The sequence below is a fragment of the Catharus ustulatus genome, chromosome 22 (assembly GCF_009819885.2).
Source record: "Catharus ustulatus isolate bCatUst1 chromosome 22, bCatUst1.pri.v2, whole genome shotgun sequence".
In the NCBI taxonomy this organism is placed as follows: Eukaryota; Metazoa; Chordata; class Aves; order Passeriformes; family Turdidae; genus Catharus; species Catharus ustulatus.
In genome coordinates this window covers 2,660,462-2,687,617 of record NC_046242.1, presented here as the reverse complement: position 1 = coordinate 2,687,617, position 27,156 = coordinate 2,660,462, and the positions used below count along the sequence as shown (strand labels likewise).

Sequence of the window (27,156 nt, the reverse complement as noted above, 5' to 3'; positions counted from 1 at the left end):
GCTCCTGTTTTCTGTCATAATCACAAATCCTCTGTAACCCCTTCCAGACTTTCTAGAATTTTTATTTTTTAACTTCTCCAGGCCACCATGTGCCAGGTGAGGAATATCCATGGCATGGATGGAATAAATCTGTTAAATTTGTTCAATCTGCCAATTTTATCAATGTCCTGTAAAGTGCTTGAGGTATTTACAGCAAAGAAACAGGAGGGAGCTTTTTCCATGCCTCAAATCCCTGGAATTTTTCAGAGATTGAGCTGGGATGTGATGGGAGCTGTTGGTTTCTCCTAAAATCTGTTTGAAAATGAACTGTCCCATTGCATAATGTGTGCAGGCTTCAGAGAGCAGAGCTGGGTGAGTGTTACAGGTTTTTTCTGTGGGATTCAGTCCAACTCTGATTATTCAGAGCTCTCCAACTACTCCTGTGGATCAATCAACCAGCTCTGTGCTTGCACAGTAAAAAAAAAAACAACAAAAAAACCCCAAAAGGCTTCACTATTTCAGTGGGAACAATTAATTGTGACTGTTCTGTTACAGAGGGAAAAGAGGAAAAAATATTTATTAGAATAATTTTTTTCCTTGAGCCTGGTAGTTAAATCAACTGGTTAAACTGGTTAACTTGTTCTTCCCTCACCAACTTTATAGTGAGAGGAGAAAGAAGACAGAGATTAAATTATAAATGGAATAAATAAAACAAAGGGATGGGACAAAACTTTTTAACTTAGACAGGGTTGTCTATTCTCTCTTTCAGGCAGGGATAAAAGTTCCATGTTTACACAGGAGGAGCACTGACAGAACATGGAAATTCTCTTTACAATCCCTTTAGGTCTGGAACTTTGGGAACTTTTTGTCCCAAGGAGCCCCTGGGATCAATGAAATGATGAAAAATTCCCTTTTCCTGAGCTGAGATCCAGGAGAATTCCCCCCACCCTGAGCTGGGGCTGGGGAATCATCCCTGACCTTTGTGTGCCTGTTCCAGCCCAGTTCTTGGGATCTGATGATTAACCCAATGAAGTCATGTTTAATCATTTAACCTTCCTCTGCCTGCACTGTGGCACTCACAGGAAATCTATTTCCAAAGCCCCAAAAAAATAAATCATCTTTGAAAGGGACACAGTGAGCTAAAGCATCCTGAAATGTTCTAAAGAATGAATCACAATTAACTGAGAGGCCACTCCAGTCTAGAAACTGTAATTTGGGGGGAAAATGGTTTGCCTGTAAGTAGCTGAACTTTTGTCTCTTTTCATAGAAATATATATAAAATAATCTTATTTTTTAAAGCAGAAAGTTATTTTCTTTTCTTTCAAATGCTTAAAAAATTAGAGAAGAGATTCCCTGTGCAGGCTTCAGAAAAGAAAACCAAAATTCTGTTGTGAAATAGGTAAAAGTTGTGAAACTGGGGATTGTATTCTGGGAGAAATGAAACTTTGCAGCTTTTTTATTGTTGCAGATGTCGCAAAGATTTGTCAAACAACATTTAAGGAAGGAACCAAAGAGAAAGAGTTCTGAACTTGTTTTTCAGAGTAAATGTGGAGGCTGGAATTCGGTTTTCTTGTGACCTTGGTGGGTTTATTACCCTGCCAATTATTCATAGATCATAGAAAAATAGGTACAAAAAATTCTTTAATTTGTCTTTTGGCTTATTTAAAAAATTTGTAGAAAAGAAAGACAAATGACCAGTTCTAGAGTGAAATTTTAGAATTTAAAATTTTGCTTTCCATGAGGTACTTCATGATAGACAGTGTAAAACCAAAACTTAACAAAGAAACCAGCTGAGTAATAACTTTAAAAAATAAAGTTATGAATTAATAAGGTGAGAAAATTTGCTCCAACATTGCTTTTGGTTTGGAGGTTTTTTTTGAGACAAACTTGTTAAATTTTTTTAAGACCTTCATTATTAGCTTTTTAATGTTTTATATGTTTTTAGCTGGAGGGGAAATTCTAATTTCAAGGCAGCCTTGAATTTTGTAGTTGAGAAATGTGGGTGAGGGAAGCTGGTTCTTTTTAAGAAATTTGGTTTAAAATGGTGCACTGTGCTCTACCCTAAGTTAATACAGTTAATTTATATATAATTTTAATAATAAATGTTAATATAATGATTTATAATAATATATTTATTAAAGAGCTGTGCTGCAGGTATTAGTTTATTTGCTAGAGAGTTTATTTCCAATTCCAGCTTGTGAAAATGAACACAGCAGTGCATTAGCAACACAGCAAAAGATAATAAATGAAAATCAGAATAGAAACAACATCCATGCAAATAAATCACAGAGCCATTTGAATAATTGTTTTGGAGTATTTGATTTTAAAGATACTTTGCCATCAGATTTATGGAGCTGCAAGGAAAAAAAGTATTTATTGGCTTATAAAAGTGAAAATACTGCTCCAAGCCCGGGAGAAAAGAGGAACTGAAAATATTCTGGGCACACCAAGAAATCCCTGAGGAGGGAACTGATTCAGGACACCTTTCCCAAGGACAAAATCTGCTTTGGACTTTGTGCTGTTAAATTCATTTTTGAAGAAATCCCAAATCCTGATTTTCACTCCTGTGTTGTCTGGGGAATTGGGAATTAGGAAAGCTGGGTTGTTTTTTTTAGGGGGAAAATCCTGGATATTTTATTTTGTCCATCCCAAATGCTGGGGGTGCCCCTGGAGCTGGGATCCCCTTTTTTGGGTTCTGTTTGCTGGGAAATCACCACGAGGGAATTGGGGCTTGGAGCAGGAGCTGCCCTGGATGTCGCAAGAATTTTGGGTTTGGTCTCAGGACATTGTCATGTTTGAATTGTTTATAACAATTTGTGTCAAAATTTGCTCTTTTAATTTAAAAAAAAACAAAATGAAAAAACAGAAAATTGAGTTTTGCTTTGCAGATTGTTTCCTATCAGGAGGGTTTGGTGTCAGTTTAATCCCTCGGCTTCTGCAGGGATCCTGCGAGGAAAACAATGGGAAATATTTTCCTACAGTGGGAAAATTTTCATTTCAAAAGTGAATATTTGATCCCTTCCATTTTGTAATCATGAGCCCAAGGTGTAACTCCTGGTTAAAGTGTGGAAATTCACCTTTCTAAGATATTCTGGAGGATTTTTATATTCTCCTGTGGTTAAAAATGTCCCAGTGAAAGTTATAGAAAATCTCATTTCTTTGGCATTTTCCTTTCAGTTTTAATTTGAGTTCATTTCCCAGGAATTAAATACAATAAGTGGAATTATTCTGACTTGATTAATAATTGCTTTTTGGTGTTTTTGTTTTTGTTTTTTTGAATTTTTAAATTCAGAATTTAACTGTCTGAAAGCACAGTAATGGAGAAAAGTTACCACTTGAAAAAGGGGTGTAAAAAGAAGCAAATTGTTTCATCACTGATCTATTATTTTTTAATCTGCCACAGAAAATTTTGTTAATTCTACAGCTCAACATTTAAATAGTATCCAAGAACATTGTAAAATAATTGTAGTTTTCCTTCTTTACTGTGTAGTATTTAAGGTTTCAATAGAACTGTAGCAAAGTTAAAATTGCATAAATGTAATTTTTCTGGATTACACTGCAATTGCTTTAATCAATAATTAATGATATTCTAAATTCTACAATTCAGTAGTAAAGGGTGGAATTTAGAATATCATTAATTATTGATTAAAGTCATTTCCTTGTGTAATTTATTGCATTGCTCCTGGAAAATCAGAATTTTATTGCTTATTTGTAGGTTTTTTTAAAAGGAATGGATAATTATTTTTAAATGTTTGCTATTCCCAAGAATTCCCAGCTTTCTGGAACTGCTGTGGCTGAGCCTGAGTAGGGAGCACTGACCTTGATTTTATTTTTCTGGACAGTTTTGCTTCAAAAGAATTTTATCTCCTGTAAATTCCCTTCTCACATTCAAAGCAACTGCTTGTGAGAATCTTTATTTTTGTTTTTTTAAGGGGTTTCTTGGCTGTTGGGCAAATTTTAATCTTCAGGAGCAAGGATTTATCCCAAAATTAAAGGAGGCAGCTTTGTACAGAGCAGCTCCAGCCACAGGAGCTGCCCCTTCCCTGCTTTTAAAGTAATTTGGGCTCAACTTTGTGGATTTTAATGAATTTTACAAGTGTGTTGTGGGCAGTGCCTGGAATTGGCAGTTTTGGTTGAGATCCTGGGTTTGGGAGAGCAGATCTGGGGATATAATGGGATTATTGTGCTCTTTCTGTTCTCAGAAAGTTCCTTTTTACCCCTGGAAATGGCACTGGAGGAATTCATTCCCTCTTCTTGTTTAAGGAATAAGGTATAAGCAGCACTGGAATTCCAGAAATATGGGGGAATAAATTCTGGAAAAGCTGTTTCCATAGCAGGGGCAGCTCAGTTCCACTCTCAGGGTGTGCAAAAACCAAAACCAAAAACCAAACTCAGTGCGTGTGGGTGCTCACATTTCCACCCCAGCACCACGATTGTCCCCCTAAACTCAGCACTTCAAACTTCAAAATTCCTCCCAATTCCTAGTCAGGAAATCCTGGCAATCCCACACATTGTGAGCTCTGTTCAGGTGGGGTTTTCCTGGTGAATAATTTTGGTTTTTGCTGTTTGCAGGACTTTGCTTCCCGGGCTAAAGTGGCGGTGCAGAACCTGGTGCAGAGGGTTGGCTTCTTTGGGATCCTGGCCTGTGCCTCGGTGAGTTTTCCCCTCAAACTGCTCACAAACTGCAGCTTGGGTGCCTTGCCATGGAATTTGGTGTTGTTTGCAGTTTCTGTGATCTCTGTGCTGCTCAGGGAAACAAAATCTGCTGGGTTGTGTTATGGTTTCTTTAGGTGTTGGTGTGTTGTGTTTGACATTCTTGACATCCTCAAATCCAGAGGTGTGCATGGATTGGAGAGTGGAAAAGCACCTGCAGAAATCCTGGGAGAGTGTCCATCCATTCCAGTCCTCCCCTCTGCTCTTTGGGTCATTAGGAACCAGAGAGGGCAGAAAAAGGAAACAAATTTCAGTCGTGTGGAGCTACAAACTGCTCATGGGTTTTTGTTTTTTTTTAATCAAGATGTGAAAGGAGCCTCTCCAGTGATGCTGTTTTAGTTTTTGTGTAGGATAATGCTTTTCTTTCAGAATAATAAAAATAATATTGGAGGTTTAATCTCAGTCTGGAGCTGGTAGGAATGGTGTGCCTTGTTCTTCATCCCAAACTGTGGGGTGTGATTGCAGTGAAGGGGGAATGTGGGACCCCTCAATCCCATTTTTCTGGAATAACAACATTACCCAGCTGCTGAGGCTTTCACTCCACACTCCACAGCATCTCTTGGTTTCCTAAACTGTAAAGATGACACAGCCAAGTGCTTGCTCAGATGTGGATAACCTGGGTTGGAATTAATCTGATTACAGTGGCTGCCATAAAGCTCCTGCTCACTAATCCTTTAAAAGGCCTTGAAGTTTAGAGTGGAGCCTAAAACCCTCCCTGTCAGGAGCTGCTCCCTGCTCTGACTCAGTCCTGGGACACATCCCTGGCCCAGCTGTCCCCTGTCCTTGTCACCAGCACAGCTTGGAGGTGGCAGGGATGAGTGCCTGGGCAAGCTGGAGGAGTGGAGGAGGAGGAAGGAGTTGGTAAACACCAGAGCTGCCTGTAAACACCCCGCAGTTCCTGCTGAGTAATATTTAAACATTTGCTTAACTTCTCCCCCACTTTTGCTGCCCAGGCCTTGCTCAGGCCCTGAGCTGCAGCTGGGCTGGGGGAGGGATGAGGATGCACCAGGGCACACCTGGGGGTTTTTAAATATGCTCACACAACAACTGCAGGAGGAAGGCAGAGCTGAGAGCTTGCAGAGGGCTGGAAAATCAGGGGTGAGAGCTGTGCCTTTGTGTGGCACCTCTGCCTGAGGAAGAGGAAGGATAGCAGCTCCCCATTTGTGATCTTCCTTCTGGATTTTAGGCAGAGTTTTATTTACTATGGTTTTTTATGAGTGGAGAACTTGCTGGTGAAGTGGTAATGACTGTCCCAGCTGTGGGTCCTTGTCTCTCAAGTGGTGGCTCCTAAATGCTGCATAAAAACACCATCAAATGGAAATTGGAATTCTGCAAGCTTATCCAGTGAAGTCAACCGACTGTCATGTTGTTTAGTGGCAAGAAGAAAGTCAGGATAGTCTGGAGTTTATTTCTATATAAAGGCAGCTCTGAGGAAGGAACAAAGCAAGAATCAGCCCCAAGTTCCTCGCTGTCACTGCTGAGAATTTGCCCTCTTGCTTTTGTGGGCTTTTTTTGGGCAGCTCTCAGTACCAAGTGCTGGCTGCTCAGACACCCTCCTGGGGCTGTGCTGAGTAACTTCTGCCCATGGTGTGCTCAGAAACACCCACAGCACCCTGCCCCAAACTCACTGCAGGGATTAAAACATCCTGTAAACCAACAGAACACCCTGAGAGCAGGCAGGAGCAGCCAGGACAATGCTGAGCACTCAATCACTGCCCAGTCCCCAGGTGGAGCCTGCTCAGTGCTCAGAGATGTGCCAGCCATGAGCAGAGTTTGTGCAGATTTCTTCCTCATCAATCTGAATTTATTCCTCCCCAATCTGCACTCTTGATCCCTTTATTGAAGTCACAAAACACCAGCAGTGCCACACTGCTCCTGGGAGTGACCCTGCTCAAACACTGCCCCTGTGCTCCAGACTGAGAGGGAAAGGTTGGAATTCAGATCCCTTCTTGGTTTCATTTCAAAAATATTTTACAGATAGTATCACAATACCAAAAGTCAGGCCAGCAGTTTAATAATAATAAAAAATTCTTTTAATTTTAAATGAAATGCATATGCTTAATAAAATCTAATCAGTGCTTTTAAACTGGATACATATGACTATAAATGCCAGTTTTTAATGTAGTTTCTCAGCTGGAAATCACTGGGGATCACTTGGAACTCTGGCTTCCAAGAGTGATGTGCTTGTCAGAGAGAAAATTTGATAAATCACTCAAAATGGCTTTGCTGTGGTTTCCGTGCACTTCACATGGAAAACTTTTCATTAGCTTTTTTCAGGATCCAGGGGTAAGGAGGGACCATGAGAATGGAATTGTCTGGGACATTGTCTAGCTCAACCCCAGCTAGACATCATAACTTATGTGGTGCCACATCAACATTTCTGTAATTATTGACACACAAGAGTTTTGGGTCAAGCTGGAGCAGGGGAAATGTTCATTTTTCAGAATTTCAGAGTGTGTTGTGTTCCTGTCCATCCCATGTGTGCTGCAGTTCCTGAACCTCTTTCCCTTCTCTCCACAGATCCCAAACCCCCTGTTTGACCTGGCTGGGATAACTTGTGGCCACTTTCTGGTTCCCTTCTGGACCTTCTTCGGTGCAACCTTGATTGGAAAAGCCGTGATTAAAATGCACATCCAGGCAAGTGCTGCCCCTCCCTCGGGGCTCAAACCTTTCATTCTTTCCCTCCTGTTCCACTGTGTTACTTGGGAATCAATCCTGGAGTCTCCTTGCCCCACCTGAAGTCATGGAAATTAATTTGGTGCAAGGGATTTACAATAAAGCAGCTGCTGGGCTCCTCCAAACTGTGGCAAGTGAGTAATTTATAGCTGCTGGCCCACTCAGGAAATTGGTGGTTAGCCAAGGTATTTACCTATGGCCTTTAGCAGACTTCCACTCGGTGTGAACTCCCTTTTTGGTAACCAGCACTTTGCAGTGTGCCCTTTTTAGCTCAGTGAGAAAACCCCCAGTGAGCCCTGCAGGGCTGGGCCAGCCCTTTGGGGTGGATTTGCTGCACTTGTGGGGCTGGGGCAGCGATTTTTGGTGTCCCAGTTGCTCTGCAGAGCCTGGCTTTGCTGGGCCCTGCTCACTCTGGGCTGTGCCAGATGTGCTGGGTTGGACAATCCTGTTGTTTGCACAAAATGTTGGAGTTGTGCTGTAAATGCGTCACCCTGGTCCGAGGAGAGATGGAGTTTGGATTCCCTGGGGGGTTCTCTGGTGTGGGCAGGGCTGCAGCATGAGCTGTGTTTGGGATGTTTTCAGCTGACTTTGGGTTTTTGCACTGCCTGTGCCTCTGTTGTTTGGAAATCTCTGCTGTGACTCCCATCAAAATAGCAGAAGCTTTAAGCGTAAAATAATTTGTGTTCCAGCCTCATCAAGCTGCTTTAAAATCTTTATTTTGCCCTAAACTCAAGCTTTTTTTCTTCCCATCATTTTTTTTATTTTATGTTGGCCAGTGCTTAAACAGAAAATAAAAATAGATTTGGAAATTCTTTCATTTCTTGGGAGAGAACAGCTTTTTCTCCACACTTATTTTTGTATTATCTGAATTTTCTTCTGCTTTTAAATCCGTGTGTTGGCTAAAATGTGTTCTGGCAGCACAGCAAAGGGAAATAATATTAGATCAATATTCCTTTTATTATTTTAATTGCCTTGTTCAGCTACCTCAGTGTTTGCTGTGTAATTTATAGTGCTCCACACTCAGATCCCATGTAAGTGAAAAAACATTTCCCAGTGCTTGTACAGTTGGTAAATCATCAGATTTTGTAATAGGCTCAGCTTTTAGAATTCTCTTTTTCAAGCACACCCTTGTGCAATAGCCTTGATTTTTTGGAGTGATCTGGCTGGACTTGGAATTTAGGAAATGTGAGAGTCATGGAAAAGGCTTTTAATGCAATGTTCAGACAGGAAGTGAGTGACTGGTGCAGTGGCCATCCCAGGACTGCTTTTCTCTTAACCTCCTTATTAAAATTATGTCCACTTCATACCATTTTTTAATTCTGATTTGCCTAAGAACAACAATTAGTATTAATAATTTTGTGGTTTCTAGGAAATTAAGAGTTATTCTATTTTGTAAAATTGTATCAGATAAATCATGGGCTTTTTTTCTTGTAAGGTTGAAATTGTATTTCAAGTTTATGTTTTAATATGTTTAATAGTTTTTAATATTATTAAATATTATATTTGAAATTATAGCTTCATGGGTACAGGTTTGCTTTTTATTTAGGGGTAAAACTTGCTAGGTTAGATTTTCATTTACTCTGATAATCTGTTTTTGTGCAGAGTTTTTGGATACATTTTGGAGTAGGGTTAGGACTGTGATTATTCTGTTTTATCCCAACCTCACAGGTGCCCAGAGGCTCTTTCTTTGTTCTGCACTGGGTATTTTTGGTTGTTTCTGTCTGAACAGGGGGCTCACACCCATTATTTTCCCCTCTGTGCCAGGGGCTGGGAATCTCTCTGGCTGTTTTTCCACTCAGACTTTGTTGATGGAGTAAAGTGACCTTGGAGCTTCTGGGAATGGGAGTTTGGGGAGGATGAGAATGGGCAAGAAATGCAAACTGGCAGCAAACAGAGGCACAAAATCAACTCCTTTTTTTGTTTGTTTTTTTATCTCCTGCCTCTTTCCAGAGGAAAATATTGAAAAATAAAGAGGAGAGGAGGGAAAGCTGGGTAGGAGCTGCTTGGGAAGGAGCACAAAGTGTCCCCCCAGCATGGTCTGGCCTCCAGGCTCTCTGTGACTGCTCTTTTCCCTCCCACAGAAACTCTTTGTTATCATCACCTTCAGCAAACACATCGTGGAGCAGATGGTGGCCCTCATCGGGTGAGTAATTCCCCAGCTCAGTAATTAATACCTGCACCCATTAATGGAAAATTACTGAGGAGGCAGCTCAGATGTGCTTTGTTCCAGGCTTTGTCTCATTTAGGTTTAGGTCTCTTCCTCCCCAAGACCTTGGGGAGTTTTGCTGGCCCTGAGGCTCAGGGTTGTGGGATCAGCACTGAACCTTCACCCCAAACCAGAATTCAGCTCTTCCACTCACAGATCCCTGCAAAAAAAAAAAAAAAAAAAGATAATAGAAAAAAAATCATAAAATTCCATATTAAAAACCTGAGATTTTATGCACTGTTCCAGAATCCTCCTTAACTGGAAGTACCTTGTGCATTTACAACATCAAATCACTCATAAAACATCAGAATGAGAAATTTGGTGTGTAGAGTTTGACCCTCATTCTGCTAAATTCAGTAGAAATGGATAAAGTGTCCTGATTTTGAAAAGGTTTGGGTTTTTTTTAACTAAAATTATTCCAACCTAATATAAATCCATAAAATAAATATTAAGGTACTCCTGCTTTTCCAAGGTTTCTTCTCTGGGGTAAATGGGTATTTGGCTGCCCAAAGTGTAATAACTATTTTCACATAAAAGCCACACTCCTCAAGAAAAGTTTCAGGGGAGGAATGTCTGGAAATAATTCTTTTTTGAAACAAAACTCCAGGCACTGGTGCTGTACAAGGAAAAGGAGTGTCAGAAGAACCTTGCAGGGCATTTCACTGATGAAACAAATCCTGCCTTTATTAATCCTGAACCAAAACTCAGAATGAATTTGTTGCTGTGAACATTGTTTTAAAAAAGGGAGGCAGAGAGAGAAATGTGGTTTCTTTTAAGCACCCTGAGTTTTTCTCAGCATCAATCAGTGCAGACAGTTTGATCTGCCCCTAGCTCAGGTACATTTCCAAGGATTTACTCTCCTGTGGGTGCTTGCAGCCAAACCCAGCAGATTTTTCCTACTTCATCTGTCTTGGAGATAATTTTGCATTGAATTACTTCGAGTGCATTCACAGGAGCTCTGCTGGATTGGGGTTTTATTGGAGGGTTGATGTCAGAGTTAAAAAATGTTCCTGGGAGACAGTGAGAATTTTGGAATGTCCTGGTATCCTTGACTTTTCTCAAGCTGTCTCCAGCATTACCTCATCAATTGCTGTTAGAGGGGAGCCTCAAACATGTTAAACAATACCTTGCTCTAAAAGCCCTATTATTGAATTAAAACAGAGCTCTGTTTAATGGTCAGTAACTTTATTTTAATCAAATTCTATCCACCACAATGACTTTTAGACTTTCTTTGTCTGGGCTGTTGCTCTTAAACAATAGGAAATATCTGAGCACAATACCTGAAAATAATGAGCATGCTGATATCCAGGATAAATGGAACCTAGACAGAAGATTAAATTGTGAGATAAAGTCTGAGAATATCTGATTTTATAAGCCAGGGAGAATTTCTTGACAATTATGTGATTTTTAGTCAAAAGGCAAAGCTGATTCATTGTTCTTCATTGTCACTGGGTGCTGCTGGGTCCCTCACTGAGCCTGCTTTAATTTGATTTTACAGTTTTGTCTAGGTCTCCATTACAAACAGTTCATAAAATACATTTTCTATTAATTAAATTAAAAAGGAAACTAAAAAGAAAACATGGCAGGAAATGAAGAAGCTGTTTACAGAAAATTTTAAATTTTTGTAGAAATTTTTTGGGGAGAGCTGGAGAACAAAACCAGGGCAGAGGGTGAGTGGTGGAAACAAACCTTGTTGGGAATGAGAGAGATGAATAAGTTTGAGAAGTGGAGTGATGTGAGGTGGAAATCCAAGCTGAGGAGCATTTCCAGAGGTGCTGGAACTCCCTGGGGCTGGGAATCACCAACCTGCTCCTGCTCTGGTGCCTCAGTGCTGGGACAGGATCCTGCTCTGCTTTGCTGGGGGAAGATGCTCTGCAGGAATTCTGTGTTCTGTCACTTCCACAAGGCTCAGTTGCTGATTTATTGAAATATTTAATTATCTTGTGTGTTGTGGGGTTTTTTGGTTCCTCAGTCTTTCTGTTCCTGTTTTTTACCTACAGCCATAGGGCTGCTTGTGAAGTCACCAAGATGTTTTCTGTTTTCTGGGAAGGGGCAGTTTTAAATGTGGGTTAAGAATTCCCAGAAGACCACTAAGAAGTAGTTCTCAGAGCACACAGCATCCACTGAAATGTGGCCATCCATTCTGGTGGGAAATGATCAGAAAGAAAAAAAAAAATTTACATTTTTTTAGGGAGAAATCCCACCCTGCCCTGTGGTTAATGATGAACTCCTGGGCTGGAGTGTTTGGGATTATTCCTGCCAGAGGTGCTCAGGTCCAGGGGTGGCTCCTACAGCAAAAGCAGTGAATTCCTACCTGTAAATCAGAATCCCAGAGTGGTTTGGGTTGGGAGGGATCCTAAAGCTCCTCCAGTCCCATCCCAGTCCCAGTCCCTGGGACACTTCAGGGATGAGGCAGCCACACCTTCCCTGATTGTTACTTCTAAAAGACTCATCTGTTAATTACTGAGAGAAAAAAACTGATTTGGAGTTAAAACAGGAGCCAGTGAAATTTGGCTGCTTTGATTTTTAAGTGTTACCTCTGAGAATCCAACAAACTCTGCAAAATCCACCCAAAAACATCAGTGCTGCTGAAGTGCCTTTAACCAGAGGTTTTTATGGAGCAGCTTCCCAGCTCTGCAGGGCTTGCACAGCTGAAGGAAAAGCAGTTTTTTGGTCACAGGTACTGGAAGCATTGCCTGGACAAACCAGTTTGCTGCTATTTCTTGTGCCATAATTCTTTGCTTACAACTTAATCTCACTTGATGCTGGTAAAGGGAGCGTGGTGTTCCTTTCCCCAAAAAAAGCACAAATGAGATCATGGTGACTGAGGTAACTGGAAAGTTTGCTTAAAGATTGTTGGGGTTTTTTCAGTCAAAAAATAATTTACAATACAGGTTGAGGTTATTTGTTTAGAACACAAAGGGGCAACCAGAAATCTTTTCTTAGGGTGGGAAGAGCTGGGCAGGGGCTTAAAACCTCCTGGGAGGAATTGTGGAAGGTTAAACCAACACCCCTGACATGGTTGGTTCAAAACTCAAGAACTTTCCTGCCACAGGTTCATCCCAAACCTGGGGATGTGTCCTGAGCACAGCAGAGCAGCTCCACACAAAAATGGCTTTAGTGCCCTGAGAGGGACACAGATGGGGCTGAAATCTGAGCAGCTTTGGTGTTGAAAGCCTTCCAGTGGATCACAACAGAATTAGAAGAGTTTATTTGCAAAAGGCTTGAAGGATTTAACTCTGAATAAGCAAGGGTTTTTTCCCTAAATTGAGTTTTCAGAAAAAGGAATCTTGAAAAAGCAAGCAGAGGTTTCGTTCCAAAGAGCAGCAGTGAGCAGAGCTGAGGACAGAGATGTTGCAATTCCTCATTTTGAAAGCATTGATTGAAGAAAACAGAATGTCCCAAGGAAGAAAGCCCTGGAGCCTCTGGGCTGCCCTGGCCACTGGAGCGTGCCTCAGGTGGAGCCAGGTCAGCCCTGGCCTTTGTAACCTGCACCAAGATCTTTCCTTCCCTCATCTCACAAAGCAAATCCAGCTGCCAAGGAGCCTTTTAACCCCCCAAACCTTCCTGTTGATCCTGACCATAAACCAGGTTCATTTTCTGCAATTTCAGAGCTCTGGGCACAAACCAGCTCAGCTCCAGTGGCAACTGGGGGGCTCTGGATGCTCCTCAGGTTTGGCTGGGAATGGATCTGCTCCAGCTTTGGGAAGCTCCAGGATTCAGGTCTTGAGCAGCCCCAGGTTTTCCTAAACCTAATCCAGGTTTTGGGCAGCCCCTGCTCTCAAGATTCAGGTTTTGGGCACTCTCAGCTGCCAGGATTCAGGTCTTGAGCAGCCCCATGTTTTTCCTAAACCTAATCCAGGTTTTGAGCAGCCCCAGTCCCAGGTTTCACTAAACCTATTCCAGGTTTTGGGCAGCCTCAGCTCCCAGGATTCAGGTTTTGGGCAGCCCCACGTTTTCTTAAACCTAACGCAGGTTTTGGGCAGTCCCAATCCCAGGTTTCCCTAAATCTAACCCAAGTTTTGGGCAGCTCTAGCTTTCACTAAACCTAATTCAGGTTTTGGGCAGCCCCAGGTTTCCCTAAGCCTAACTCAGGTTTTGGGCAGCTCTAGCTTTCACTAAACCTAATTCAGGTTTTGGGCAGCCCCAGGTTTCCCTAAGCCTAACTCAGGTTTTGGGCAGCTCTAGCTTTCACTAAACCTAATTCAGGTTTTGGGCAGCCACAGGTTTCACTAAACCTAACCCCAGTTTTGAGCAGACCCAGCCCCAGGTTTCCCTAAGCCTGACCCAGGTTTTGGGCAGCCCCAGCCCCAAGTTTCCCTAAACCTAACCAGGTTTTGGGCAGCCCCAGGTTTCCCTAAGCCTGACCTCGGTTTTGGGCAGCCCCAGGTTTCCCTAAGCCTGACCCCGGTTTTGAGCAGCCCCAGCCCCAGGTCTCCCTAAGCCTAACCCAGGTTTTGAGCAGCCCCAGGTTTCCCTAAGCCTGACCCAGGTTTTGAGCAGCCCCAGGTTTCCCTAAGCCTGACCCAGGTTTTGAGCAGCCCCAGCTCTCCCTAAGCCTGACCCCGGTTTTGAGCAGCCCCAGGTTTCCCTAAGCCTGACCCAGGTTTTGAGCAGCCCCGGCCCCAGGTTTCCCTAAGCCTGACCCAGGTTTTGGGCAGCCCCAGCCCCAGGTTTCCCTAAGCCTGACCCCGGTTTTGAGCAGCCCCAGGTTTCTCTAAGCCTGACCCAGGTTTTGGGCAGCCCCAGCCCCAGGTTTCCCTAAGCCTGACCCCGGTTTTGGGCAGCCCCAGGTTTCCCTAAGCCTGACCCAGGTTTTGAGCAGCCCCAGGTTTCCCTAAGCCTGACCCAGGTTTTGGGCAGCCCCAGCCCCAGGTTTCCCTAAGCCTGACCCCGGTTTTGTGCAGTCTCAATCCCAGGTTTCCCTAAGCCTGACCCCGGTTTTGAGCACCCCAGCCCCAGGTTTCCCTAAGCCTGACCCAGGTTTCCCTAAGCCTGACCCAGGTTTCCCTAAGCCTGACCCCGGTTTTGAGCAGCCCCAGCCCCAGGTTTCCCTAAGCCTGACCCCGGTTTTGGGCAGCCCCAGCTCCCAGGGCTGAGTCAGGCTCAGGCTGAGCCCCTCTGAGTCACTGCAGGGTCTTTGCTGGTGGTGGAGCCTCGGGGAAATGGATGGTTTAAATACTGTGAGAATCTTTATCAGCACAGGAAATGACAGCTCATTAAAATACTAACCGTTGAGCCAGTTTAGATCACTGTCTGGAAAAAAATTAACCATTGAAGGCTCAGAGGGCTGACAGGAAGAAAGGTGCCCTGTTGAGACAAGGGACACGTTGTGCAGATGAATCAGCTTTGCTAACTGGCCAGTGGCATAAAATATTTCCATTGGAATTTATTTTTCAATGGTTTTTAAAATATCTGACTTCCAAAGCAGATAGCACCATGCTGGAGTGAAACTTCTGAGGGAGGGGTGGCTAAAACACCCTAAATACCCTAAATACTGAAATACTGAAATACTAAAATACTGAAATACTGAAATGCTGAAATACTAAAATACTGAAATACTGAAATATTAAAATACTAAAATAGTGAAATAGTGAAATACTGAAATACTAAAATACTGAAATACTAAAATACTGAAATACTAAAATATTGAAATACTGAAATTCTAAAATACTGAAATACTAAAATACTGAAATACTAAAATATTGAAATACTGAAATACTGAAACACTAAAATACTGAAATACTGAAATTCTAAAATATTGAAATACTAAAATATTAAAATACTGAAATACTGAAATACTAAAACACTAAAATACTGAAATATTGAAATACTAAAATACTAAAATACTGAAATTTGGTGCCTACTCAGAAGTGTTTTATTGCTTTGGAGGTGCAGGATGGATTTTTCTTGTGTTCTCACAGGGGAATGGAGAAATGGGAACCTCATACAATGGGTGTTGGTGGGATTGTTTAATGATATTTTCCATAAATGTTGGGAAGGTGAAAGCCTTTGCCTTCCCCCCCTGGCCTGGCTGTCCAAGTGTGATTGAAATAAAGAATTTGGGGAGAGCAGAATGTCCTGGCAGGTCCCTGGGGATGCTGCAGTGTCACCTCCCTGGTGTGCACAGGACAGAGTCCCTGCCCTGGGGCTCTCCCAAACCCACATTTGTGCCTTGGCTTTTCCATTTTGCCTTCTCCTGGAGTGCTGCTGCCATTTCCCAAAGAGGTTTTGCTCCAAATCTGGGCCCTGAGTGTGTGGAGTCTGAGGGCAGGGGATTTTCCAGGCTGTGAATACTGCAGGGATTATCCATAAAATGGGGCTGTGACTCAATATTGCATCACCTGCCCCAGGTGTGTCCAGCCTTGTTTGCACCTTCTGTTCCCCCACAGGGCTCTGCCTTCCCTGCAGGTTACAATTTCTGTGATAAATTAAATTAAATTGAATTAAATTAAATTAACTCCCGTGTTTGTGACCCCCTCCCAGTGCTCCCAGTGCTCCCAGTTTCCTGAGCATCCCACTGGGGATGGATCCCAGTTGTTCACTCAGGGCTGCCTGCACTCAGCTTCTCATTCACATTTTTAATTTTTAATTCCATCAGGAATTAAAGAGCAGCTCAGGGTTATTAATCAGCTGCCTCACCATCACTTGGTGTTCAAGGTGTGTAATAAATGACACAATTCCATAAACTTTTAAATTTTCATTTGTGAAAAATCTCATGGTTTTGTTCCCAAAATTTGAGTCTAGTGGCAGCTTCTTTTTTTTTTTTTTTTTGTAAAACACTTCTGAATTCTAACATTTCTCTCTGGAAAAGTGAAAATATCCACAGGTGCCTTGATAAAATGGGGATTTTATATCCAAATTTATGGTGTGACAGATTTTTTGTGAAATATTGGTGCACTGACACTGAGGAGCAGCATTTGTTAGAGACTTTCAGGATTTAGCAGAGTTGGAATTAATTCCCTGAGCGTTCCCAACCTCTCAAAGCACAGGCTGAGAGATTTCAGTCACTCAAAATCTTGTAAGATGTGAAAAAAGTGCAAAAATCATCATTAAATAGTTATAAAAAATATTTTTAGTATTAGTAAAAACTCACATAACTGGAATATCAAAAAACTCCCCACTTTTTGTAAGCTGTCCCAAGGAAAATACAATTTTTTCTCCTCCAGGTTTGGTGCTTCATCCTGGTGCCTTTGAGAAAAATCTTTCTGTAGTTCCAGAGGTTCTGTTAAAAAGATTTAAAATTTTCCAAAAATCATTTAACAAGCAGTGAAACCATTTGAGGTGCAACTGTTGACAGTTGTTCTTGGAAAAGCAAATTAAGAAATTTAAACACAGATTTGCTGTGACTGGGCTGGAGGTTTTTGGAGGACTCAGACTCTGCAGGTTCTTGGTGTAATTTTTAAAATAATCCTCGAGCAACTTTGCTGTCGTGTGGTGCTGCAAACAGATGGGGATTTTTGTTTTATTTTTTGGGAAAATGAGCTTTAGAATTTGTCTTTTGGATAGAAATTTTATCTCTAAGTTTAAAAAAAAATGTGAATCTGTTTAATTACAAATACCAGGTAATTGTTCTGAAAACCAAGAGTGGTTTTTTCAGTGAATCCGAATTTTTAATGGGAATTTCTGTCGTAGTATTTAATGGAAATCATGGTTTTGACTGAAATGTTACAATTTTGGTGAATTTAGGATTACCAAAGCCTACTGCAATTTTGGGAAGCTTGATCTCAGTTTGAATTCCTTGTGAAACATTAAAATTTAGCAGAGAATCCAAACGAAAATTTAATATTTAACATGAAGAGTTTGGAAAACAACTTGTGAATCAGAATTTCTCCTTCCACATTCGGGGTTTGAAAGACAATGGGTTTGGAACAGGGAATTTGGTTGGATTATCCCGGGGTTATCTCCCAGCATCTTCCTCCTCCTGTGAAATTTGTGCTTTTTTGGAGGTGCTGAGTGCAGGAATTGTGATGCAAATTTGGCTCCCACAAAATTCATCCTGAATTCCTCCCTCCCCCCCGGGATCAGCACCGAGGGATCTCCGAGGTTTGCAGGGATACACAACTCTTTATTTATAATTAAATTAAATTCTTTTGAAGATTTTTACATTTCAGATATCAGGTGGCACATAACTGGGTGATTAAATAATTTAATTTTGTTCAAAAAAGCACCAGTAATTAATATTGTGCTGCCGAGATGGGATTTCAAGAATTTCATGTGGATTTCTGATTTTCTAGATTTTCCTCTGCTTATTTTTTTTTACTCCTTATTTAAATCTGCACATTTTTTCCAGAATTAAATTCTTTACAAATGTACAGAAAATAGGAGCTGAGGTCCTTGCATTCAGGATCCTGCAGTTCTTCAAAACTGCTTTGATAAAATTAATTTTGTGCACTTAACTAACAGTCGTGCCCAGAAAAGGAAATAAAAAGTGAATTATTTAGTGAGAAAAATTTTGAAATATTGTTTTGATGCACCTCAAGCCTCTGAACTTGGGTTTTTTATGTCTTTGCTCTGTGTTTAATTCGATTTGGGCACTGCCCGAGTTCAGCTCCCGGCGAGGATCGGAGTCATTCCAACACCCCCTGTTAATCATTGATCCCTCATCATTTAAATATTCCTCATTTCATAATCATGCACAAGTTCAAAAGTAAACCATTACCTTGCAGTCACTCTCCAGGGCTCCCAAGAATTATTTGAGAAAGAACAGAAAGCTCAGAAGGTGCCTGGTGTTCCAGTCCCTGCAGAGCTTTTTCCAGGGCTGGGACACCTCTGCAATCTGGGGATGCTCTGGAATATTCCAATTTTGTGTCAAATAAATGGGAAAGGGACGTGCTTTGGGTCCACAAGGTTTGTTGGATTGTTTTTTTTTTTTATTCCCAGAATTTTTACCAGTCCAGGCACAGAATTTCCTCACCGGGTGGTGAATCACAGTGAACGACCTTCTGCTGGGAAATGGGTTCAAAAATCCTCCTTTGCCCCTGGCCATGGAGGAAATAAATAGATTTTACTGGAGCACAATGAGACACTTTGTTTGGTGCTTTTCATAAATTCCTAAAATTAGAAAGCTGTTAGTTTTTAATTGGGCTTCGGCCTGGAAAGGGGAATATGGTGTCAGATCAGAGGGGAATGGTTTGAGGCACTGGGACCTTGAACAACTCCTGGTTGTACACCTGGAGTAACTTGGGTCTGGAGGCTTTTCCTAAACCCTCCCTGCAGTGGCAGCAGGAGTGGGTTTAATAAAACCAACTAGTCAAAATTTAGGTGAGGTTTTTAAATGTAGAAAACCACGTGTATGATAATGTATAATGTAGATTTGTTTAAAATTGAACAAAACTCGGACTCTCCCCTTTGCAATTTGAGTGGTCAGTGATGAGAGCTGGAGTTAGGCTGGGCTTTGGGAATTTCACAGCTCAGGCTGTAGGGTTGCTGCTGGTCATTTTTAATTTATATCTGAATTTTGGGAGTTGTATAATGTGGAAGAACACAGTGATCTCTTTAAAATTAAACAAAACTCAGACTCTCCCCTTTGCAATTCGAGTGGTCAGTGGTGAGAGCTGGAGTTAGGAGGGACTTTGGGAATGTTCACAGCTCAGGCTGTGGGGATCATTTGGAATTGATACCGGAATTTGGGCAGGTTTTGAAATTGGTATCAGAATTTGGGCAGGTTTGGAATTGGTATCAGAATTCGGGCAGGTTTGGAATTGATATCAGAATTTGGGCAGGTTTGGAAGGGTCGTGCCCGTTCTGAAGGGTTCGGGGTGAGCAGGACTGAAAGAGAAGCTGCTGGGGGTGCTGCCATTCTTATCCTGGGACATTCCCGGCTTTGGGCCGGGCTTTGTGAGCCTGGATTGATCCATCCCATCCCGGGACATTCCCAGCTTTAGGCTAGGATTTGTGAGCCTGGATTGATCCCATTCCATCCCGGGACACTGCTGGTTTTAGGCTGGGCTTTGTGTGATCCTGGCCCGTTCCCATTCCCATCCCGGGACATTCCCAGCTTTAGCCCGGGCTTTGTGAGCCCGGATTGATCCCATCCCATCCCGGGACATCCTGGCTTTAGGCTGGGATTTGTGTGATCCTGGCCCGATCCCGTTCCCATCTCGGGACATTCCCAGCTTTAGGCTGGGCTTTGTGAGCCCGGATTGATCCCATCCCATCCCGGGACATTGCCGGCTTTAGGCTGGGATTTGTGTGATCCTGGCCCGTTCCCATTCCCATCCCGGGAGATTCCCAGCTTTAGGCTGAGCTTTGTTAGCCTGGCTCTCTCCCATCCCATCCCGGGACATTCCCCGCTTTAGGCTGAACTTTGTGAGCCCGGATTGATCCCGTTCCCATCCCGGGACATTGGCCGCTTTAGGCCGGGCTTTGTTAGGCTGGCTCTCTCCCATCCCATCCCGGGACATTCCCAGCTTTAGGCCGGGCTTTGTTAGCCTGGCTCTCTCCCATCCCATCCCGGGACATTGCCCGCTTTAGGCTGAGCTTTGTTAGCCTGGCTCTCTCCCATCCCATCCCGGGACATTGGCCGCTTTAGGCCGGGCTCAGTGCGAGCCGCAGCCGCTCTTTGTTCCTTTGTTAGTCCCGCTCGGGGGAGGCGCTCCCTCGGCCCGCAGGTTTTGGGCAGGGATGACGCACGGCTTGTCCTAAAAAGGACTTGGCCGGGCCGGGGGGCGAGGCTTGGGCTCAGGGTTTCTGTTTTAACCGAGGGATGACACAAGCCCCAGTCATTTCCTCATTAATCGGCTCAAACCAGTTCTTACAGGAACTGCCGCTGATAAATGTGCGGCTTCTCCCGAGTCATTCATTGGGTCCGGAGCTGCTGCTGCTCCCAGGAAATGCTCCCGGCTCCTCCTCGCTTCCCAGCGCTGTTTGCTTCTGAAATATTTTTATTTTTAAGCATTTTTTTTGAGGATCTGATCAGATGGAAAGATGAAATGTGGTTTTATTTCTGTTTTCTCGAGTAGCTTCGAGCTCCCTGCTGAGCTGTGCCTCAGCCTGAACTTTGTTCTGATTAGGTAAAGTGGTAAGTTTAAAAAAAAAAATTTTTTTTGTTTTTTTTTTCTCCCCTGTTTTGTCTTGTTCTCTGGGATGAACTTTCCATCAGTGCTATTCCGAGTATAGGTCCTTCTCTTCAGAAGCCATTTCAAGAATATTTGGAAGCTCAGAGGATAAAACTTCACCACAAATCCGACAGTGCTGTGCCACAGGTAAGACCCTCCCTCCCTCCCGGCTCACTTTGCCTTTCCCTGCTTATCTCAAACTTGTATTTTTTACAAATGTAACTCCCCGTTCTGTTTTTCAAAGATCTGCACTGACCCAGGGAATAGATAAAAATCTCATTTTAAAAACAACCTGGGAACTGAAAATATTAATTGTGTGCCACTGGATTAAAATCCTTTAGAGAATAAATGAAAGTGTAAATCAAACCCGGTGGCTTGCCTTGCCTCTGCATTTGCTGCCTCTTTAGAAAGTTAAATTTAAGGAATAAAAAAGTTGCCTTTCCATGTGGGATGGTAACAAACTGGGCAGCACCGATACTTCAGAAGCCGGCGGGATCTGGAGCTCAGTGGACAGTGAGAGAAATAAAATCCCCAAACCTTTTTCCTTTAAAAGGAAAAGAAAATACAGTGTTCAGAGGGGCAGAAGTGTCCTCTGATACAGAAAAAAAAAATAAAGTTTTTTTAAAGTATTTTAAAAAAACTTACCCTGAATTTTCAGTGGGACAGAGCAGCTTGGGCATGAAGCTCTTTAGGCTGAGGCAATTCAAATTCAGAATTCTGAGGCATTTTGAGATAAAATCCATGGATCCAGGTCCCATTTCAGTGCGGTGCTTGTGGCTGTTGGAATTGTCCCTTGGCCCATTTCTTACCACAAAAGAGCCCGAGCTGGGGCTGGCCCGGCTCAGGAAATGTGCACTGATTTCTGGGCAGGATCTCTGAGCTGAGCATTGCTGCCCTCCTTTGACAAAAACACAACTTGAGAATTCCCCTGAAAAAAACACTGCAACTTCAGGGACACCAAAGAGAGGAGATAACCCAGAAAAAGCAGTTTAGGGAAAAAAAAAAACCCACATTGTTAACCAGTGACCTGATTGTTTTCTTTGCGAGGAACAGGCAGGGGCTGCTAATTGTGAACTGCACGAATTGTTAGCTGAGCCCAAACAATACTGGGAATAATAAATCACTTTTAGGGGAGCACACTGGGAGTGAGCAGGGATTTGTCATCTGCCCCCAGTGCTTTTGGCAGCTCCTCCTGCATTGTCTTTCAAGGGACCAAAGTGGGCTGTGCAGGGGGACCTGCAGGAATCTGTCAGCTCACACTTGGGTCCTGCTTTTAATTTGATTAATTGCAGAATAAAGACACGGGCAGGCTTTCCCCTTTCACCCAGAACTCTCTGTTGTCCTGTCCACTAATCTTCATTCTCCCCCTGCTTCTGTTTTGTCTCTTCAGGGGGAAAACTGGCTATCCTGGATATTTGAAAAATTGGTGATTGTCATGGTTTGTTATTTTATCTTATCCATAATCAACTCCATGGCCCAGAGCTATGCCAAGCGGCTGCAACAGAAGATGTACTCGGAAGAAAAAACCAAATGAGCTTGGAAAAAATGGGAAAAAACCCCTCAGCGTGGGTTTTGGCAGACACAAGAAATGGCACATCTTTTCATATGTTTAAAAATCAGCATTATTCAAAAGGGGGGAAAAATTTTTAACACCCATTTTCTGCTGTTAACAAGTTTTTTTTGTTGTTTGATTTTGAAAGTAATTTGGATATTAGAGCAACGGTTTCATTGACAAACTTATAAATTCTACGGTAAGGTGTAAATGCTTCATGAGTTTGTGTTTTACAGGATGGACAATGGGATGTTAAATGGAGTTTAACACAAATGTTGTCCATCCAAATTACTTCCAAAACTGATTTCATACTCTCCATCTCCTGAATTTAACTTCAGACTGACCTGAGGGTAACGTTTTCCTTTGAAGGGTGGCTGGTTTGCTTTTTTCCATAAGTTTCAAGACCATGAAAATGTAAAGAACCGAGTCCAGGTCGGGTACAAACTGTTGCATGTCCCCATGGTAAGGCTGTTCTGTCTCAATTCCCAGTGTCCCATTGCATTGCACGCTGGAAAAGCCACCCTCTCCAACTTCATGATGTTAGCAGAGATGGTTGATGTCAAAATGCTGAAGCCAACATTTTTTATTCTGTATATTTAGAATGAAGTTAAGATAAAAACTTTATAAAGTCATCTTATGATCATTCCAGAATTTCTTGTGTCAGTCTTTTTAAGCTGCTTCTTTTCCTCTCTCACTTTTGGATGCTCTGTGCATGTTTGCTCATCCTTCCTGCACTAATGGTACTCAAACCCTTTGTTCTTTTTTTTGTTTTGTTCTTTTTTTTGTTCTTTCTTCTTCAGAACTTCTTGCTTAGTGCAAAGGGAGGAGGAAGGCCGTGCCTGCTTAAATAGGTTAAATGGAGAACAGAATTGGTTATCCTAAATTCTGCTCAGGGTTTGCCCCTGAGCCCAGAGCTGTGGGCAGTGCAGGAGAAGAGAGGGGGAAGAGTTCAGTTCCAGCTGAAAGCAGATTCTGTGTCTGCCCAGCAACGGTGCAGAGAACTTCAGAGAACCTTTAACCTCACGCTTTTAGTCAGATTTGTTCTGTTCAGCATGTGCCAGTTCAGCTGTACAGAACAGAATTTCTATTAAAATTGCTTTTCCCTCTTCAGTGCACCACCCCCACTGCTGTACCTGCATCGCTCTAACCACTCACGAACTATTCTGTTTTATTTTACCCTGGAGGGGTGAGCACCAACAATTAATTTACCTTTGTAATTAGCATTGCCAGGAGGTGGTGGAGCCCTGAGCTCAGCTGGGCAGGTTGGGAGGGCTGAGGCAGGGCTGTGCTGTTGGAGCTGTTGTGTCCAGCGTGTGCCATGCCATGGCTGTACCTTCCTGTCGGATAGCTTATCAGACTGATGTTGACTGTTGGATCTCATGGCAACAACAGTCGGTAGGCTGTCTGACATTTTGGTATCTCTCATCTGAGCGTTCCTCATCCATCCCCAGCTGTGTCCATTGAGCATCAGCAGCACCTCAGTGTCTGTGCTTGGGCTGGGACTGAGCTCCAGCGCCGCGCTCCTGCAGAACCGGCTGAGGTTTGTACCCAATCCCTGGGCAGTGCTGCCAGGGCTGCTCCAGCTGATGCAATTCCAGTAGCTGAAGGTCCCTGTTCAGCTGCTCCTGGTGATTTTTAAAAGGTGAACAGTATTTACTAAATCTTACCTTTTTTTTTTTTGGCCTGAATGTGGCCTTTGACAACAATGTCACAAAGAGTTTGTTCTGGGACAGTTCCAGACTCCACAGCTGAGTTTGGAACTTCACCTTTTCAGCCTGCAGACCCTCAGTGTTGTGCTTTGTAAGGCATCACCTCAGAGCTCCCTTTCCCCTGAGGACTCTGGAGCAGTGGCTGCCCTTGGCTGCTCTCCCCACTTCTGGTGGCACTTTTTGGTCCCCAAATCTCTCCCAGGTATTTATTAACCTCTCACACTTCTGGGAGGGGACAGCACTGATGCCATGCTGGGGTCCCTGTGTGCTCTCAGGTTGGAATCAGGACACTGCAACAACAACTAAAACAGAAAAACTCCTTTTTCCTAGAGCCTGAGCCAATAAACTTGACCCTTTCTAAATGCTTTAGAGGTCTCCTTAAAATTCTGCCTCTTGTCTGCTGGAAAACCACAAGGGAAACTGAAAACTTTCTCCTACTTTTGGTTCAATATGTTTACATATTTATAGTGTGAAATATATATATATCTATCTATTGTTCTTCAGCTTGTGTTTCCATGTGTCCATCCCAATAAGCTCTGCTGTTATATTGAAGCTTTCTGACACTCTTTAAAGAAGGAAGTGATTATTCTACGTGCTTCTGCCTGGGAGATAAGGCTTGGTAAAAGGTAAAAAATGAGTAACAGAAAGAGAAGTGACACAACCCTGATGAGATTTGCAATGGATAGTTTCATGTTTGCTTAAATAAACAAAGAAATAACGTTTCCCAGTGTTTATTTCAGCTGGATTGTTTCCATTCTCTGTTCTGAACTCTTTTGGTAACACTGTGACATTTGCTGTCCCAAACATTCTGCAGTGTGAACACAGAAGATAATTCAGCAGTTGCATTTTGTGCCTTCAGAGAATGACTGAGCCTTTAGCATTTGACCTGAAAACGTGGATTTTGCTCCCTTAACCCAAAGTTTCCTTTTATTGCCCTTATCTTCATTACACATTGGAAGCAATCAGTCAGTTCAGTGTGCTGGGGACAAATCCAAAGGCAGCTCTTGCAAGAGGAGCAATCTTGGCACAAATCCCTATTTTTAGCTGCTGTTTCTTGCAGTTAGACACTAAATAAATAAAGTTTGGTTTTTTTTTTTTTTTTCTGGGGATGACTGAAAATCACACGGAAGTAACAACCCTGTAAAGAACAGCTAATGACTAATGTGACAGAGACTAAAAAAAGTCTCATTATGTGTGAAACGAGGTCAGGTAGGGCTGCAGCTCCTCCTCCTCTGAGCTCTCCCTGTTTTGCTGCCAGTGCCCCAGCAGGCACCAGGAATTGGTGGTGTCAGCAGAGCTCAGGTCAGGCCAACCCATCCAGCTGCAGCTCCTGCCCCTCTGTGCTGTGTTTCTGTTCACAGCTCCCCCAGCTGCCTGTCCCTGCTAAAGGACACTGTCACTGTCACTTGACAGGAGCTGTTCCAGAAATCCTTCCCTGCTGTGCTTTTGGCCTTCATCATTTGTTAGAATCAGCCTCCCTCTTGCTGCAGGCACTGCTAAGTGCAGGCAAAACACTCTGGATGTTTCCCTGATTATCAAGCAGAAATAGGAATATCAGTGAGCTAAATTGATGGCAGGTGTGGAGAAAAGTGGGGGCCTGGTGTGTTCTTTGGAGGTAAAAATAATTGGTTTTCTTTGAAGCACATGCTTAAAAAGTTCTGCACTTAAAAGGCTGAATGTAGTTATAGATAAGGTCATTGGAATTATTCTCCTGAGATTTAAAATTCTGCTTTTTTTGCTGTAAATTTGGTTGTGTTTTTGGAGGAGGAGAAGGAAAAGCAGTAAGAAAACAGTGAGTAATTCACCCAGGTGTCTCCAACTGCAGCAGCTGGGAGTGGGAGGGGATCCTGATCCTGATCCTGCTCCTGCTCCTGATCCTGATCCTGATCCTGATCCTGATCCTGCTGGGCAGGTGAGGGATCAGAGCTGGGTCACTGTAACCTCGGTGCAGCAATCCCTGCCCTGTGAAACTCCTCTGCAGCATCCAGACAGCAGGTAAATATTTGTGTATGCTCTTGCAAAGTCATTTTTAGAAGGATTATGCTGAAAAACTGAGCCTGCTGTGACTTTGTTAATTCAGGTGCCTAATGAAGGGCATGGATTTCTTTATTCATTTCAGTTTATTGATGCATCCACTCAAAGGCAGCAGGACATTGTTGTGGCAGTGCTGGGAGGGGCTGGGCCAGGTGTCACAAGAGGGGCAGGAGCTCAAACACAAACTCAGCACACGGGGACAGCCCTGCAATCAGCGACTGCTTGGAATGTGTTAAGAATTCAGGAAAAAACTGGTATTTTGGTTTTAAAAAAGTGATTATTACCGTGTTTGAATTACAAGTGAAGAGGCTGTTGAGGCTGGTGGTGTCCAGGTGTGGTGAAACAAAGGTGCCAATGTGAACCTGTGGAGTGAGCCCAGCTTGGGTTTATTTGCTTTAGCACTGCCCTGCGTTGTGCTGAGGAGGTTTTTATTAATTTATTATTATTATTATTATTATTATTACCGTCCCTGGAACGAGGCAAAGAGCAGTGGCTCCATTAGCATTAAAGCAGAGGTCACCTTTTGGGAGCTGGGAGGCAGTTCGTGTTCAGGGCAGGCACTCCCTGGGATTTGGGCTGTTCAGGAGCTGCCCGGGCAGTGGCAATGAGGAAACTCGGGCTCCTTCCTGCTGCGGGGCACAGGGGAGGTGGCAGCTCGGGAATTGTTCCTGCTCTGATAAAAGCCACACCCGGCTCCTGGAAACGGCTCCGCTGGGGCTCCCGAACGGGTGGGACACTCTGGTGGCTTTGGTGTCACCTGTAGGAAATTCTGAAGGGAGCCAGTGCATTTCCCAAAGCTTGTTCTATGCACAGAAAATGATTTTGTGGTGCCAGTGCATTTCCCAAAGCTGGTTCTGTGCACTGGAAATGATTTTGTGGTGCCAGTGCATTTCCCAAAGTTTGTTCTGTGCACAGAAAATGATTTTGTGGTGCCAGTGCATTTCCCAAAGCTTGTTCTATGCACAGAAAATGATTTTGTGGTGCCAGTGCATTTCCCAAAGCTTGTTGTGTGCACTGGAAATGATTTTGTGGTGCCAGTGCATTTCCCAAAGCCTGGTCTGTGCACTGGAAATGATTTTGTGGTGCCAGTGCATTTCCCAAAGCTCGTTCTATGTCCAGGAAATGATTTTGTGGTGCCAGTGCATTTCCCAAAGCCTGTTCTATGCACTGGAAATGATTTTGTGGTGCCTCTGCTTCTGTGCTGTCAGGAAAGAACCTGGCAGTTCT

At 43.1% G+C, this 27,156-nt stretch overlaps 1 protein-coding gene and 1 long non-coding RNA gene across 3 annotated transcripts in view; one reads left to right on the top strand and one right to left on the bottom strand.

Moving 5' to 3' along the window:
• VMP1 (vacuole membrane protein 1) overlaps positions 1-24,617 on the top strand; it is a 62,695-nt gene extending 38,078 nt beyond the window's left edge. For both annotated transcript variants that reach the window (XM_033078067.1, XM_033078068.1), the window contains exons 8-12: positions 4,552-4,632; positions 7,213-7,329; positions 9,450-9,511; positions 20,679-20,781; positions 22,025-24,617. In XM_033078067.1, the coding sequence (XP_032933958.1) occupies positions 4,552-4,632; positions 7,213-7,329; positions 9,450-9,511; positions 20,679-20,781; positions 22,025-22,168 (507 nt within the window). In that variant the 3' untranslated portion in view covers positions 22,169-24,617. The remainder of the gene's footprint in view (positions 1-4,551; positions 4,633-7,212; positions 7,330-9,449; positions 9,512-20,678; positions 20,782-22,024) is intronic.
• Positions 16,936-22,016, bottom strand: LOC117005937. The gene is made up of 2 exons (XR_004419925.1): positions 21,280-22,016; positions 16,936-20,449 (listed from the first exon to the last, which is right to left on the bottom strand). It is a non-coding gene; the product is annotated as an uncharacterized LOC117005937 (long non-coding RNA).
• Positions 24,618-27,156: the final 2,539 nt, after the last annotated feature.